Below are 16,961 nucleotides of genomic sequence, written 5' to 3'. Positions count from 1 at the left end.
ACCCCTAGCTGACGGGGTGGATCCACCTCAGCCCACCACAGCACCACCATCCCCACTAACCCCCTTTAAAATAACGACAGAGGCATCGGCAGATAGAGAGAACAAAGTTGTCCAGGGAACAGAATCAAGCAGCCGTTTCCCCAGCTGCCCGTCTCATAGCAGCAGGACAGAACATGGAGGCAGAGTGATGATGGACCTGAGAAGGATTCCCCGTTTCAACATTTCCTAACAACTATTCAGCTTGTTGACTGCTATGACTCCCCCTCTCCTACACTTCTCAGCTCAAAGCTGGGACACCATCTCCCAGGGTCGGATGCCTAAAGGGGATGCTGGAAATTTCCCATTGTGGATCGTATCGCTAAGCACATGTCAAATCAGAGCAGCGATTTCTCTTCCCTTTCCCTTGACTAATGCAGCAGAGACTACAGGCTAGTTTGCTTGTGCAGACAAGCAATCTCACATTCACAGGAAGGGTTAACACTAAGTTAGCTGCATTAACAGCACAGAATGGTGAAATGGGTTAAAGCAATTTAAAAAAAAAAATCTAAAAGGGAAAAAAGAAGTCTATCAGTTTTAGATCTGGTAAAAGCTGACCTAAACTAACAAAGCCCCTGACTGCATGGGAAATACCTCATACTGTCCTATTCACAGACAAATCCAGGGAATGTTTTAAGAGTTTACAATGAGGCAGATGGGCTTTAAAAGGGAGTATGAGGGATCTGGAGGGGAAGGTGGTTCATTCATCTGTCAGTCTGAATGCTTGCACACCCACCTGTTCTGTTCCATGCAGCAACCCCCACTGCGCAAAGATGAGCCCATGTTTTGCACAAGCTAAAATTACAAGGGGAACACCTGCGTACGCCACACAAAATACAGGCCACAGCACAGTCAGAACAAGGTATTTCCCTGGGGCTTGTCTTTCAGCTCCAATGGCCTTCAACCTGGCCCTCCTCAGGGCTATCATGTCTGCTTTCCACCACACCTGTCAGTCCTTGACACGCAGACAAAACTGGGGGCTGCATCACAGAAACCCTCAGCTAAGCCAGGAATAACCCCAAAAAATCAGTGGTGCTTATCACCAGAGCCTGCACAGTTGGGCCATTAACATGTTAAAGCTTATTCTATCCTAACGTCAATGAAGATCAGCAATGAAAAGTGCAGCTCGCTGCCCTTGGAGCTACAACACTGATGCCATTAAAGAACAAACACTGCTGCATACTCGGAGGGAGGTCGGTATTCACTGCCAAAAACCTAACTGCATTGGTAAGATCTGGAACAGGTCAGTGCAACCTGTGCACAAGCCATCTCTTGCTTTGCAACTCTGCCGATTCCTCCGCTCAGAACAAGTGTGTGTCAGAGGAGCCAGCCCTGAGCAGAAGACAGTGTCTCTGCCAACCCAAACATGGGGCCCTGAGCTGGGCAGGTGCTTCCTTGATGTGGAAGACCAGCCAGATCTCACCAAATTTGTTTTCACTGAGTCAAGGCCTGGGGGTGAAAGCCAGCCCCAGTTAAGCTGTGACTGGCTCCAAACCCAAGCTCTAATCCAAACATCATTCCCTCCCATTAAGAAGACAGCTCCTCCAATCTCTGAATATTCCCATATGGGCAAACTCCAGAGTCAATGTAAACTGGGTGACTCAACGTAACAATGGATCCTGCATTTACCACTGCAACACCCCAAAAGCTCAGACAGGCATTTTATAACTGAACCACAAAGGTCTTAGGTGCCTTATTCCCAAAAGCATGACATTTCACCCTTTCATGATCCTTTGACACCTCCAGCCAGAAGATCCACCCAGCACTCATGAAAGGAAGCAAGGCTCTTTGTATGGACTTCAGCACACTTTTGGCTGGCACTGCCTTCCTTTCTCACCAGCCTTTGGACCACCAAGGTCCCCAAGGAAACAGTCCATTTCTTTTGACTTTGTATCACCAGCATCAAAAGTTTCAAAAATCAAAGCAGCCAACATTCAGGGCTGGCTGCAGGAGCCACAAATCCAAGGTATTAGCAGCCTTGGTTAAGCCAGAGTCAGAGCCAGCTGTGTTTGAGAAGCTCTGCAAGTCTTTCAGCTCCTTACACAACTAAGCATGGAAAGCAAAGGATACAACTGGTGGCAAGCCTCCTGGTGGCAAGCCTCCTGGCAGTCTTATAACCTAAGCCTTCTAGCCTTGGCAGGAAAACCAATATTAAAAGCATCACAGAACTCAGAGTTCAAACATTCCCAGTGTTACAAAGATAAATCAGTCATCAAGTTGCAGCATCGGGGTGTATCAGCACCAGTCCAGTCCAGGGGTTCCTTTGCAACCTAGAAGGGAATAAAGTTTCCCCCAATCTAAACCCTGTGTCAACACCACAGGAGGGAAAGCCCTCTTTGTTGACAAGTTCTCTGATGTGGATCCCAGGACAGCCTCAGAACAGCTGAGAGAGGCAAGGACAGCAATAAGTAGCTTGGGCTGTAGGGAGGAAATAGCTCAAGCCACCAAAAGCTGGGGTATCATTAAACCGCAGTCTTCTGAGTCATGGAGAGAGCTGCCTAAGAACAACATCTGACTGCAGGGCTGTAAAGTTCTTATTTGCACACAGGAAACAAACCCTTGCTTGGAACGTGGGGAAGCTGCAAATGTCAGCTCATCACAATTTACCCGGAATCAAGTAAGCCTGTTCTGGGATCAACAGGTTTCTACCAATGCCTAAAATTGCACCAATTCCCAAACCTCACAGACAAAATCCTGCACTAGCTAGTCAGGAGGCGCCAGAATCAGCAGCTTTTAGTTTCCATTCAGATAGATTTGCTCTGCAGAGAAACCTGACCAACTCGCCCGGCAGGAAATAGCAACAAGGGGTTCTCTGCCTAACTGCACTCTGTCAAGGAAAAGAAAGCAACAGAAAAACCCATAAGTCCTGAGGGTCACATTCTTCAACTCACATGACAGCATTTAACGTCTAGTGAAATGAAACCAGAGTTATATATGGAGAGAGGCAGCTTGAGGCAGGAATGCAGCAGACAATAGCAGCTGCAGAAAACGCCTTCCCTCTACCTGCCCAAGTTTGGATCTCCCTAAGAGGAAACACGATGCTGCACATACGGTCCCAGGGCACAGGCAAGTCTGGACCCAGCTCACCCCAGTGCCAAGTCAAGGGCAAAGGTTCCAATTCAGTTGCATTTTGCTCTCATGCACCCTAGGGTAAAAGGGAGCTCTGGGTGTGAGCCAGGAAAGCTTCAGGTCTTTTATTTCCTGAAAACGGCTGAGGACGGAAAAACCCTTGGCAGTTCTTGGGTCTCCTAACAGAGCGAACAGAAGAGTGAAACTAGCATATGAGCAGGCAGGGGAGGTAAAAGGCAGTTCAGCAATTTAACATTAATGTCACAGACATCTTAACGGTGGAAGGAATACACAGCACAGCTACTGCCACGGGTTACCACCCTGGACCCAGACTTCCCTCCTGTCTTTAGTGCACAGAACAAGCTGATGCAGAGCAGCACTGAACAGGAAGTGTCGCTGTGGCCTGTTCCTTCCCTACCTCTCCAAAGGCCCCTCTGTGTGGGATCTGAAGGGCTTTAGCATAAGGCAGTAAATTCCAGCAAGAACTGGATCTAGCAAAGGGAAAGCTCTGCACCTAATCCTTCACCACCTTGCTTAAGAGTATGTGTTGATCAGGAGGTGCTAATGGGGAAACTAAAGCCCAGATAATGCCTTTTCCTCCCCCAGTAAATCCATTCTTCCCAACAGCCAGGATGGGGACAGCAAGTGCTCTGGCAAGCTCCCTTTTTTGCAGCATGAGCTCCCTGGAGACAATCTGACGAGAAGTTGCTGGTGGAACATCCATGCTGATCTGTTACAAGAACATAAAAACCTCAGTCTCCTGAATAGACTCCAGAAACTTTTTCCAACATGATTTTTCTCAGGTTATCCAGGCTTTTATGCTAGAACCATTAAAGCGAGTGAACAAAGAATGATTTTAGTTATCCCTGGCTTTTACTTTTTGCAGGGAAGTGCAATCATTCCCATAATCGATCCATCCATACCTGGTGGGCATCTCCAGAGGGCACTATGTAGGCTTGGACAGGCTCCTGGACATACTTGGGACTCTTCATCACCTGCCGCAGTTGCTTCAGCAGCTCTGTTGTAATTTTTGGACTCATCTTCCTACCTGCAACTAAAACAAAGCACAAAACGTCAGAGCTTCTCCAGCCATCCTGGGCAACTCGCATGCACAGGCTGGAGGCCGCCACCACTGGAAACTCCCCTTGAGGACAACTGCCAATGTCACCCCTGTCAGCCCAGAACTTCTCCTGTCTTGTCACTTCACTCATGTTCCTTGAGAATGAGGGATCAGGTTGAGGCCGGACAGTCAAAGCTGGTCTGTCCTGTAAAGGACCCTTCCCACCTTGTGTAGGGCTGGCATGCCCAGTGGTGGTACACATGAGCTTAACACGCCAACCCTTCTTGCATGCGAACAGCACCAGGAACCAGAGCACCTCAGACACACCCTATGACAGCCAGGAAAGGTCTTGGCATCTGCTCTTGATGGTCCCAAGTACTCGCAGACCAGAAATAGCCCCACCTGTCATGTGCACAGAGAGAAACTTTCAGTCTTTTCACTCTGGGGGCAGAGATACCGTGGCTTATATGCCACAGGAGCACCAGCTGCTGGGAGAGCAAGCCGTGCATGTCAGGAACTCAGAAATGGACCTCTTAAGAATGCAATTTTTAGAAGTTTCACTGTAGCCCAGGGTTTCATAGTGGACTGGTGACCGGATTAACTCAGACAAAAGAAATCTGTTCCCAAGGACGTACACAGGGATGCATTCACCGGCCATATTTACCTCTGGGTCGCATGTTAGTTCACCTAGCAAGAACACAACTATAACAGGAGGAACAGCCTGTTGAGCTCACACAAGTGACTGCCAGGGGACAGCTAGGGAAGCTTAAAGGAACCTTCTCTAAAGACCTTTGGCAAATGTTCTGCAGGTCTCAGCTGGTCTCAGGCAAGCAGGGGTAGGGCACAGGCTGCATGGAAGACAGCAATCAGAGGGGAAAAGAAGGGCACGGGCTAATCACCCTCCCTTGCTGTGGTTCTGCAATGCATGTGGGCCTGCTGGGAGCACCACGCACAGAGACGCGTCAGGCCATGCTGCTGTGCTGGCACGAGTGAAGGCTGCAGTGGAAGGCACCAGCTGACTGCAGAGGTTGTTCAAGCTGTGGGGGAGGCCTGGCCTGAAAGCCTATGAAATCAAGTAACCTGAACCTCTTCAGAGGTTGTCTCCATCTTTTCTTCATTCACATCTCCAAAGGGTACCCAAAGTGAGATAATCCCCTTCCCAGTTCTCTACCCATTCCTTTCACATTTTTAAGAATGTGCTGCCACCTTACAACTTTAATGCTGTCACTTTCCAGGGCAAGGTGGGTAGGCTCTGTGCTGCTTGAATGCCATGCTATGCAGTATTTTATTCCGACCAGTTCATTTCACAGCTTATTTCACAGCCATGTCCACAAACAGATCATAGCAAGTAGCATGGAAGTCTCAAACATCTTTAGCTTATCCAGGCACTTATTCTCTTTACACCTCAGTAACTACCAGGAGCTCCAAGCAACATTACGGTTGTATGCCAAAACACAATAAGGCACAGTCCCTGCCCTGTGATGTTTGCCATTTAAATGGGAAGGCAGAAAAGCTACCTCCATTTCACAAGCCATAGGAAGACATGATTTGATCAAGGTCACACAGCAGTGCTGTGACTAAGTCAGGGACTGAACCAAGATCTGATGCATTTGGGTGCAAAAATCTCAACCCAAGACCACCAGTCACCCATCTCATCACAGGAAGTTTAGAGCACACCAGACTTGTGTGTGACTGACTGTCTGCCCATGAGTACACTGTGTTTTAAAACCCAGACCACAAGAAGCAAATCAAGCTCAAAAGGCACCACACAGTAAATCCTCAAATTGGTGTCTTGACTCCAGCGCCTTCACTGGGATTAGAGTACACCTCAGATTTACTTCCAGGACAAATTTCATAGTTTTATACAATGTTTGCAAGCTACACTGAACTTTATTATACTGTGATTGTTTCTGTCTGTCCTCTGTAACGAGCTGATGTAACATTCTATAACATTGCTGCTGACTTATGTTCAGACAGGGGAAAAACAGGAACGAGAGCAAGCAACAACATAGCGACTAGCCAGCAGAAAAGAATCTCTTTCTACAAACTCATAATGACACAGCTTCCTTTCCTGACCTATGCTTTGTCTCCAGGAGCCTGAAAGTCTCATTTAGATAGGCAAGGAATGACAAGGCTTTGCTTTTTAATAAAGCTCCTTGCTGACAAGCCACAGTTTTCTTAGCAAGCAAGAGACTCTCTCAAGGGCAAAAAAAAAAAAATTATTTAAAAAGTACTCTCACTGTTGAAAGATTTGCTTGCAATATTAAAAACATAACTAAGCTAAAGTAGCAACAAAACCCATATTAAGGAGGACATCTATTTTAGATAACCCCTATGGTATAAGAAATCACTTTAAAAAAATCCTCCACAAACTTTCCAATAAAATTGTCTTCGATTTCCAGAGAAAGAGGATCTATTTTCTCCCAGCTCTTTGGTAGTCATTTACTCTGGTCCCCCTATAATTTTTAACAGGTGACCTTTCCTTTCTTGACCATAATTATAAGCCTCTACAAAGTTAAAACAGGTTCTCTATCATTATTTAATCACTCCAGTGATTAAAACCAAACACGGCTGAAATGAAGGTAGTGGATTTAGCAGTGCAAGAAACAGTCCCATTCCCTGTCCTAACTTCTTCAAAAACATCAGACTGCGGTGTTACCTGCCTCTGTAGTTCCCCACGTCTGGACGCCTCTTGCCTCTGCTCACACAAAATACCATTCAGCTCTTTGCTTGGCCTTCATAAGCTCCACTGTGCCTGAAGAAGCAAAGGGCAAAACTGAAATGGCTAACAAACTTTGCCCCCCATAAAACATTCTTATCCCCCAGCAAAGAGCTGAAAATGCATTAATACTACGTTCCATTGGCAAGATTAGAGATGCACTGAGGGTGAACCAGGGGGGATCAGGGAATGTCAAGGGCCAGGCATTTCCTTGTCAAGATATGATTAAATTTTGCAGGCATGTGCTCTTTTATGCCAATTTGTTTTCACAATCATTCTGCCAGAGGCCACTCCCCATTTTACAGATGGGGAAACTAAGGCAGAGCAGAAGTTACACGCAAAATATCACTGCAGCATGATGGTAGCCAGAGCTGGATCCCAATATCTGTTACTGTCTAGACATACGTTATCTACACCTCACTCAGACCACAGGAGTCAGCTCTCCAAGAGCCCAGGCCAGAGCCTGCCTGGACAGCACCTCCATCAGACACATGGGGCGAAGAGCGACCACGAAAATGCTGCCGGAGGAGCCAGACACCTGCTCCTGCCTCCCACAGGCACACAGAGCCATGGGCTGCTGCAACGCCAGGTGCCAGCGATGGTGAGGGCTGGGGACACCGGGCCCGCTGTGTCAGGGTGTGCCCCAGTGCCACGGCGGGGAAGGGAGGGGAGGCCAGGGCCTGCCTGTGGCTGCCGTGTTAGACCACCCCGAGTGTTTATGTGCCATGTGCTTTAGATACGCTCATCCTTCTGATAATTGCCTCTTCGTTTTCTTTTTTATGAATAAACTTGTTCAAAATTAGCATGCAAGCTTGCAATATCAGGAACCAGTGACACCACCTCAAAAGCAGGCCTCCCTGGCCTGGGCCGGCTGCGTGCAGAGCTGCCCAAGCACTCGCAGCCATGCACTGAGGCACAAACCCCACCGCTTGCCCGCCAGTACCCACCCGCACCCCAAACTCACCGAGACCCCCAGCCCAGCCCTCCTCCCTGAGCCAAGAGCCTCCCCCAGCCCCGCAGAGGGCTGGCAGGGCCCCTTGGGCCTGGACAGCGCGGCTGGGCCTGGCTGGCAGGGCCTGGACAGGCTGACAGGGTCCGGCTCCCCGGCCTGGCTCCCCGGCCTGGCTCCCCGGGCCTGGATCCCCGGCCTGGCTCCCCGGCCTGGCTCCCCGGCCTGGATCCCCGGGCCTGGCTCCCCGGGCCTGGCTCCCCGGGCCTGGCTCCCCGGCCTGGCTCCCCGGGCCTGGCTCCCCGGCCTGGCTCCCGGGCCTGGCTCCCCGGGCCTGGCTCCCCGGCCTGGCTCCCCGGCCTGGATCCCCGGGCCTGGATCCCCGGCCCGGCTCCCCGGCCCGGCTCCCGGGCCTGGCTCCCCGGCCGCGCCCCGCTCCCTGCCATTAACCCCGAAGCACCCACCCGGGCCTGCCCCCGCCCCGGCCCCCGCCCCGCCGCTCCTCACCTGCCGCCGTCCCGCCCGCCGTCCGCCGCCGCGACGTCAGCGCCCACGTGGGCCGCCGCCGCCGCTGCTGACGTCGCGACGCACGTCATGGGGGAGCTGGCGGCGCGAGGCGGGGGGCGCGCGGAGCGGGATGAGGAGCGGGAGCGGGGCCGGGAGCGCCACCGCCCGCCGCGCCGGCACCGGGCCCCGCGACAGCCGCGCTGCCCGGCGTGGCCGCCGGCCTGAGCCCTGCGGGCGCCCGCCCCGCCCCGCCCCGCCCCGCCCCCGGCGTGCGCCCTCCTCCCGCCCCGGCGGCCCCGGCCCGGTGCTGGGGGAGCCCGGCCCGGGCTCTGCGGGCGGGGGGTCCGCCTTCCGGGGGAGGCCGGCCAGAGAGCCGGTGTGAAGCCCGGGGCAGGCCGAGCGTGCTGCAGCCGGGGGGGAGCGTCGGCGTTTGGCGGCTGCCGGTGCCTCCCCCAGGGGGAAAAAAAACCGGAGCGGAGCGAATTCGTCTGGCACCGCCTCAGGGCCGCGTCCCCAAAACCGGGGCCTGCCCGCGGCTCCGTGACCCGCTTCGCCCCTAAACTTCGGCACCCGCTGTCTGGAGGGGGACGCGGGGCTGTGCGGGGCGGCCTGGGGCGGGGCCGCGGGGGGCTCACGGCCCCCCCCCCGCTGAACTGGGGGGCTTTGGGTGCCCGCGGCGTGCTTTCTGGTGCTGAGCACGGCTCCAGGAAAATGCCGGCATCCCATTACTTTGCTTAAGGCCTCAGCAGAAAAGGTATCGTCTGCTTTGCAAGATAAATTACCGCCGGTTTTCTGCTCGGAAGGGAGGAGGGTCGTGTTTATAACAACAGCGAGTGCAACTGTTGTAAAACCTGGCCGTTTGCCATGCCTGCTCCCTAATGAAAATACCTTCCGCCGCTCTCCTCTGCCCCTGGCAGTTTTTTACAGGTGGGCTATAAGTCAACCCTGTTGACAAACCCAGGAGGCTGTTACAGAAATGCAGAAATGAGAAGATCACCAGCAAGAAAGGCGGCAACAAAAGCCAAAAATCTGCTTGGTAACTGCATCCAGGCTGGAGGGGGTTTGCTTGCCACAGATGGTACCCTGGGGACCCTCCAGCCCCCACGCTTTGGCAGTGCTGCAGCCACCCCTCTTCCATGGGGTTCATCACTGCACCCAGCATGACCGTGACTCTGCAGAGGATGAAGAGAGGAGGAAAACGTGGTGCTCAGTGGGACCCGTCTTAGTTCAGGGCCTCCAGCACATCCCGGGGACTCAGGAGGACAGGAGATGCTCGGCTGGCTGCATGGTGCTCAGGACGGGGCCCGTAAAGATGCACAGGCTGAGTGCTGCACCCAGCACCCCACTGGTAAAGGAGAAGTGTGTGGGTGCATGGCCAGCTCGTGAAACCGGTCCCTGGGCCTTAGTCTGTATGCATTTTTCCAGAGGAGAAAAAGTGCAGCCAGCAGCTATTCTGCCCTTCCTCCTTCCTCTCCCTCAGTCCATACCAATGCTGTAGCCCACAGAGCTTTACCCACAAACTGCCAAACATTTGCTGCTGCATCTAGCAAGCCAACATGAGCCAGCTTTTACTAAACGACCTGGGTCTCCCCAACTATTCATGTATTCCCAGGGGAAGCATGAAGCAAAAATAGGATGAGAGAAATGTAGAATAATTCAGGGGGGAAGAGGCTTTTGGAAGTCTCTAGTCCAACCCCCTGCTAAAAGCAAGGCCAGCTTCAAAGCGCAAGCAGGTTGCTTGGGACTGTCCTGCTGGGTTTTGAGTATTCCCAAGAAAAAATCAGCACAGCCTCCCTGGGCAGCCCGTGCCAGTGCTGACTGCCCTAGAGTAAAAAGGTTTATTCCTGATATCCAAACAGAATTTCCTCATTGCAGCTTGCCCCTTGCCCTTTTGCTGTGCACATCTGGAAAGGGTCTGGCTCCCTCTTCTCTCTGAGCGTTCTCCAGGCTGAGCAATTCCAGCTCCCCTGCAGCCCCAAATCCCGCAGCCAGCTCTCACCAGCAACCGCTGCCCTCTGCGGCTCTCTTCACGTTGCAGAGCTCGTCTAACATCTCTGGAGTAAAATCTAGGGCATAAAACATCACAGCAAAACTTGCAATCTGACAGAAAAGAATAAAAATTCTGTCCTGCAACCAGCATCCCGGCATCGGGAAGGGTCATCGGATGGGGCCGGGGCTGCAGGCTGTCCCTGAGGAGGGACAGGCAAGAGGGGAGGGGGAGGCTGGTGACCACGACTGTTATAGCAGGAAGAGTTTTCTTTCCCTGTTAATCTCCTTGGGTGAAGCTAATTGCTGTTTCCCGATTATTCTCACCCCATCTTCCAGCCTTGCCCACAAGGGACTTACACAATCCCAGCAGTCTGGGCCGGAAAGGCCCATTTAGATCATCGCATCAGTGTCCCCCGCAGGGTAAACTACAGCCATGTTTTGCATTTGTGTTACAGACCACGTTATGCTCACCCTGCAGAATATTTGCTGAGAAGATTCATTTCTTGGACCCCTTCCAGAATCCAGCGATGCTCATACTAAAGCACATGTCAGGACATTTTAAAAGCACTGCAACATTGGCACGATGATCACGGAAATCATTTGCCGATGGCGAACTCTGCAGCTGAATCCAATCAGGGTTGTGAAATGGTCCTTTCAGCCTCCTCTGACTCATAATAATAATACGGAGTTAGATTTTGCATTTGGCTGCAGCTCTTAATAGAGGGTTGTGGAGAGCTGCACCTGCCAAAGCTCTGCGCCGGCCCAGGGAAGGGGGATGGATCAGCCCGAAACATTTCAAATGCTCATCACGTGCCTTTCCAGCCCACCAAGTAGTTCTGCACTGCAGGGATGCCTTTTCCTCCCCTGTGCTTCCCGGCTTGTGCACGTTGCACCCATGGGAACAGGAGACTTTGACCCCCCCTTGGCATGGTCCACATGCTCCCCGCTTGCTTCCCAGGGGCAGAGCTAAGGGTGTCTGGCTTCTCCCCTTCCTGCTCTGCCAAGCTTTCGGTTTGGCTGAATTTAGGACAGTGGCTAAACACAAGGTAACCTTAACACCTGTGCCAGTGAAATTGTTTGATTATTTTTTTGCCAATGAATCATTATTAAATCAGTTTGGGTTAGCTAACAGACCGTGGGAGCAGCGGCAATCAAATACAGGGAGAAAAGAAAATAAATCTCCTATGTGGGAGTGCGATTTGGGGAGTGTCCATGGCATGAAATAACCAGGCTGCTCACAGAGCCCGGCGCACCAGGAAAGGACAGGGCAGGGGAAAGCTCAGCATCTCCATTGAACTTGCCTCATTAATTTCTCCAGGTCTGGAGATGCCATCCTGCCTGTCCGCAGCCAGTCTGAGGAGAGCAGCTACAGCATGAGAGCAGATCTGTCCTGCCTCCTCTAGCTACCCTACAGCCCCGGAGTGGGAGGGGAGCAAACCAGGATTTAATTTGATTAACTTTCTCTAGTTTGGTCCCAGCTCAGGGCAGAAATAACAAGCAGACAGACAATTAATGTGATATTGATGTCTCTCTCTAATTTAAAATGAAATAAATTAAGCCACCACTGAAAACACCTTACTGCATTGTTTGGTGACCAAAATGTGTCCCCATTCTGTCTTCCTGATCAAGATCTTGATATAATAAAGGTAAAAAAAAATTCTGCACTCCCATCTCCTAAAAACGTGCTAAAGAAAGCAGAAAATAGAAGGAAAAATATTGATGTCTGCAAGAGCTTCTTAGTTGCTACTGAGCACCTGGTATTGCAGAGCCATGTTGTGAAGGCTTCTGTACCCAGAGGTGACTTCTAACTGGTTCTGACTCATTGAGCACAAAAATTTAGACTAATTTCCTTCCCTTCCTGGTAGAATTAATAATGACAAACTGTTGAGTGTTCTGCATAGGAACCTCTTTCCAGAAGAGGCATGGTCTTGTAAGAAAAGATGTATTCAGGCCAGAAAGCATTTTGCAGTCTCCTGATTATGTTTGTGACAAGTCCTCTGCAGCAAAAAGCCGTTTTACAGGTGGAGATGTGACTGTGCCATGTGGGCTGGTGTCCTGCCTGTCTGCAGAGACTGAGGTCTAAACACTGCGAGCATCCCAGTACCACCAGTGGGGTGACCCAGCAGGAGCAGCGTTAAGCCCATGGATGAGCCCTGGGGGGCTCTGGGGTGCACGGGGGGCTGGTGCTGAGGCATGGCCCACGGGCAGGCTGGTGGATGCCCAGGCTGAATGAGCCAGCAGATTGCCTCTAAAGGCTTTGCCTGGCTGAGCGCAGGAGGCAGCACTATTTATTTCGTTTGAATAATACATGACTAGTAAGTTAAATAAGAGAAAGCGGAATGAGCTTTCCGGATAAACCAAAATGTTTGGTGCTTGCTTCCTGGGCATTTTGGGTCTCTGGGAAACTTTGAAGTGGCCCTAATGAACTTGCCAATGTAGATAATGTAAAATACTTTAATAATTAATTTATCGGGCAGTGCTGGCTATGATATATAATCTGAAATGTTTAAAGAGATGAAATTGTCCTTTCTAAGCGGCTGTTTGATCTCAACTAAAATGGTGCAAGTTCTGTTGCAAAGGTGGTTTATGAAAGCACTTCTATCTACCTTGCTTTTAATTAAATTGTCCTAATTGGGCTATCTTTTATGTTCTTATAATGCTGTATTTGCATCAGATTACAAAAGGGAGGGGAGAGGGAGAAAGACCTGACAAGCAGCAACCAAAATTGCCTGAAACCAACCTCACCAAGTGACAGAGCCATTAACTCCATTGTAATCTTGATCTGTATCAAGTGATCAAGGCCAGGAAATAAGCCATAAAAGAACTCTCTTTATCTTATCAACTCTGCTATACCCATGATACCTTTATTATGGCTGTAACTTTCATTTTATTCACCTTCTCCTGTTGGGCACCTGTGAAATTTAGACTCCTGTTTTGCAATCTAACCTCCCGAGATGACCCCTGCGCACCTCGAGCAAGCACACAGCCTCTTCATGGCAGGAGCTGTTTGGCGCATTAGTGAGACCGTGGTGTCGGAGGCTGGCAGTCTGCAACTGGGACAGATCTCTTTTTCCCCTCAAAGCACCGGTCGCGGTGCAGGATGCTGTGGGAGACAGCATTAGCAAGCGGGGATTTGTAGCAGGGGGCTGAGCATCTGCACAGGTCTCACCGAGACAGGGGATGCTACAGCTCAGCTCAGCTGAGCCTGGCTTTTGGACTGAGGCGTCCTGCCAGTGACTGGGGACATCTCCTGTGCACCAGACAGGCAAAAAGATGCTCCCAGCCCCACTTCCCCGCCGTGGCGGGGGAGCCACCAGCACCATGGTGCTCTCCCATTGCCATGGTCCCACAGCGCCGCAGCCTCGGCACCGCTTCCAAGCCAGGAGACATCTTAGGAGACCCGCAGAGGGTTGGAGGTGGAGGGGAGAATCGCTTTCACCCCCCCACCAACGCGGGGCCAAAACACGCTTTAACGAGGTTGCACACATGGCCAAGCAGCCTCTCCCATCCGCGTGACAGCGCTGGGATTGCCCAGACAATAACCAACCCACTTGTATTTGTGTTTCGCAGGGGCTGTCCTGCAAACCGTCACGTGCAAGTTGTTTTACTCACAAAAGCCCCGCAGTGAGTTTGGTCGCATTGATGCCTCTGCGCTGGCTCAGCAAGGCCACAGCCTCCCAGCCCGGAGGCACACCTGTGGCCGTGCGGGAGAGAGCAAGTATTTTAAGTCTGTTTTTCTTCCTATTTCCACCCTAGAAAATTACCTATCAACAATTAATGCCAGTGTTTTGGTAGTATATAACAGCAGCGCTTTAATGTGCGAAGGCAAGGGAGGGCCTGAGAACGGTTCAGCAGAAAATTGCTTGTATTTTAAGCTCTCAGCTCTGAGTTAAATGGAGGTTTCAAATATGTGCACAAGTCCTTTTGGGTCACGTTTAAAATAGATTTTGTATGTTTGGAAACAGTGAAACTAGAAACTGCAACAACAAATGGCGTGTTTGGGGAAAAGATAGCAGGGAGAGAAGAAACAAGCCTATCTAGAGATCTTATCTTACTTTTTCTCGGGAGGACAATTTATCCAGCCAGCACTGGAAGTTGATCATGGTTGGGTGGTTCCCAGCAGCTGCATTTGGAAAGGAAAGGGAGGCAGCAGCAGGCCAGGTAGATATCCGAGTACTTCCACGTCTGCTCTTTTCGCTTAAATACCAGATGTTAGGACTTTGCTTGTAAACCTTTAACGACAAGGATGAAAATGAAATGTTTGCTGAGTTCTCTGCCTGGCTGTGTTTCAACACCAAACAGTGCACACACATCCCGGCTCACCTGCACTCGCCTGTTTTCAAGTGAAATGTGAGCCTTGTGGCCATTTCCAGGACTTTGTAGTTTTCCCTTGTCTGTTCTAGCAGGAAAAAAGATGGGAAAGCTAGATCTAATGCACGCAAAAGAGAGCATGGTGGTCACTGGTGCCCTGTTAAGTGCCTTAGGAGATCATTTGTTCCGCTTGCCTAGAACTCCATGCTCCTAAGGAAGTATATCCTGATGAATTGAATATATTTGTGGGTGTATTCTGTATTTAAATATGAAAATCATACTTATTGCACAACAGAGACTTTTATTCAGTTCATATGACACCATTCTTCCTCAAAGTCTTCACTAGCACAAATATTAACAGGGTGCAGTGACCTGCCTGTGTTTTGGCCTGACACCTGGGAAGCATTTTTATTACACAAGCTTTCCTTGTCTGCTCTGGTAATAAAACTGATGGAGCCAGGTGTCTTTGCCTTCTGTAACGCTGCTAGGTCCCGCTCCTCTCCCCGTCTGCTCGGGGGGCAAGCAGGAGCCCTCCTGCGAGCTCCTGCCAGGGCCTGGGCTAGTGGCACGTCTCCTCCGGGCAACGCTAACCCCAGCCTCTGGCATCTGGGATTGTCAGTGAGGGACCAGACATGGATTTCCTTTCCAATTAACACTTGCAGTATAGTAGAAATTTATTTGTAAATATTTATATAAAGGCCACATTTTACAAGCCCCAACTCCCACTCGAAGTCACCACCTTTGTGAGTGAGGCCCACTCACCTGCCGAAAAACCCCTTGGGCCTGAACGTGTTGAAATAATTTGGTGTCCCGTGCTGTGCACTATATTAAACAAATCACAGTACAAGAAACAGATGTTTATTCCAGTGGGTGCAGGAATCCAGACACAGAGTATTGGGTTACTGTCTGTCTCAGATAACGGGACAAAGCGGAAAAGTTGGGATTAAACATTCTACATGTGTCCCACGTAGAAACTGTAAACCTTAAAAGTGTAGCCCAGGTCCTGTAACTGGCCTTACGGGAGCAAACCTTGCAGTTGCCGTGCAGCAGTCCCAGGCTGCGATCAGCACTCGGGCTCAAACCTGGGCGCTGGCACATGCCCCGCACATTACACCCAACTCTGAGGGCTGTTTGGGTGCTTTAGTTCAGTGCCTGGCCACAATTTTTAACTCCCAAGCCCAAGGGATGGTGATCCGTAGCCGATATCCATGAGAGGTTTGGGACCACCTGAGACCCCATCTATGATATTTCAGGTCTTTGGACACTGGCGTCCTGAGGTCTAACTGCAGAACTGAGCCCTGGGCTTTTCAAATGAGCTGTTTTCCTTAAAACAAAGGCTCATTATATTTGATTAGGTTTTTTTATCTGTGAAACAAGAAGTCTAGATTAGGAGTCAGAAAAATTGAGCTGATGTTTTTTTCCAAATGAAACATGAAATGTGAGGAGCTCCAGAGAACTTTGGGGGCTGGAGCATCCCTGTCAGGTCGGCTGCTTGGCTCTTAGCAACTCAGTACAGTGAATGTTTACTCAAAACTCTGTGCAGGAGAAAGCATGAGCCTGAAAAAGCAAATGAAGCAATGAAAAGGGTCCCTGTAGAAAGACGGTGGATATGCAGGGATGCTCCTTGCCTGCAACTTTTCTGCCATGCACTAATTCTGTTATCATCAGCAGGAAATCACTGCCCACATGGGTCCTGTTTGGGGTCATTTCTAAAAGACCTGTGGGTCCAAGCAGTGCTCTGTGCTTGGGGGCCTCTGGCCCCGCAGGGTGGCAGTCACTGGAAAGCAGCATGAGACCAGACCTCCGGCCGCTCCTGCCACCTGCAACCACTGTCCTTCGGCTGTCAGCAACTGTGGAAAATGAAAAGCACAGTTTTTACATTTTAAAATCTGTCTAAATAAACAGACCTTCGCTCAGACAGAGCTCTGCCTCCTCCTGCATCTTGCCAAGTGCCGGATCACCGCCAGTGCTTCCTGGCTGCAGAAGCTGAGCTTCACTCATAAAGGAGGAAAAGATCTGCTGCTTCTTTCCTGTTCCTGTTTGCATCCCTCACCATGCTTGAAATGTGCTGTATCCTGAGTTATTCTTAAACAAGCCTTCCCATTGTTCGGGTTGTGGGTTATGAATTCTGTCCCTTTGAAGAAATATGACCCGTGCTATGGAAAAGTGAGAATGATGTTAAGTCTGCACGAGATACTCATGGCTGTGACATACAGGAAAAGGATGAGTGCTTTCCACTGTCCTCATGAATGAAGCCACAGGAAGAAGGTGTGACAGGGCAGCAGGTGAGCTGCTGGGAAATTTCCACGGTTCCTGACGCT

The 16,961-nt window shown here is 50.7% G+C and overlaps 1 protein-coding gene across 4 annotated transcripts in view; it reads right to left on the bottom strand.

The window, feature by feature from the left end:
* Window positions 1-8,354, bottom strand: part of XPNPEP1 (X-prolyl aminopeptidase 1) — a 32,390-nt gene extending 24,036 nt beyond the window's left edge. For 3 of the 4 annotated variants that reach the window (XR_012831434.1, XM_075717510.1, XM_075717513.1), the window contains exons 1-3: window positions 8,341-8,354; window positions 6,825-6,920; window positions 4,029-4,159 (exon numbers count right to left, since the gene is read on the bottom strand). Coding sequence is in view for 3 of the 4 variants with exons in the window: in XM_075717510.1 (XP_075573625.1) it covers window positions 4,029-4,145 (117 nt within the window). In the remaining variant the exon portion in view is untranslated. The remainder of the gene's footprint in view (window positions 1-4,028; window positions 4,160-6,824; window positions 6,921-8,340) is intronic. The other variant, XM_075717511.1, reaches the window with a different exon arrangement.
* Between the last annotated feature and the right edge of the window lie 8,607 nt (window positions 8,355-16,961).

The sequence above is a fragment of the Pelecanus crispus genome, chromosome 10 (genome assembly GCF_030463565.1).
Source record: "Pelecanus crispus isolate bPelCri1 chromosome 10, bPelCri1.pri, whole genome shotgun sequence".
In the NCBI taxonomy this organism is placed as follows: Eukaryota; Metazoa; Chordata; class Aves; order Pelecaniformes; family Pelecanidae; genus Pelecanus; species Pelecanus crispus.
Note: the sequence above shows the minus strand (reverse complement) of the source record. Positions and strands in the feature narration are given on the sequence as shown.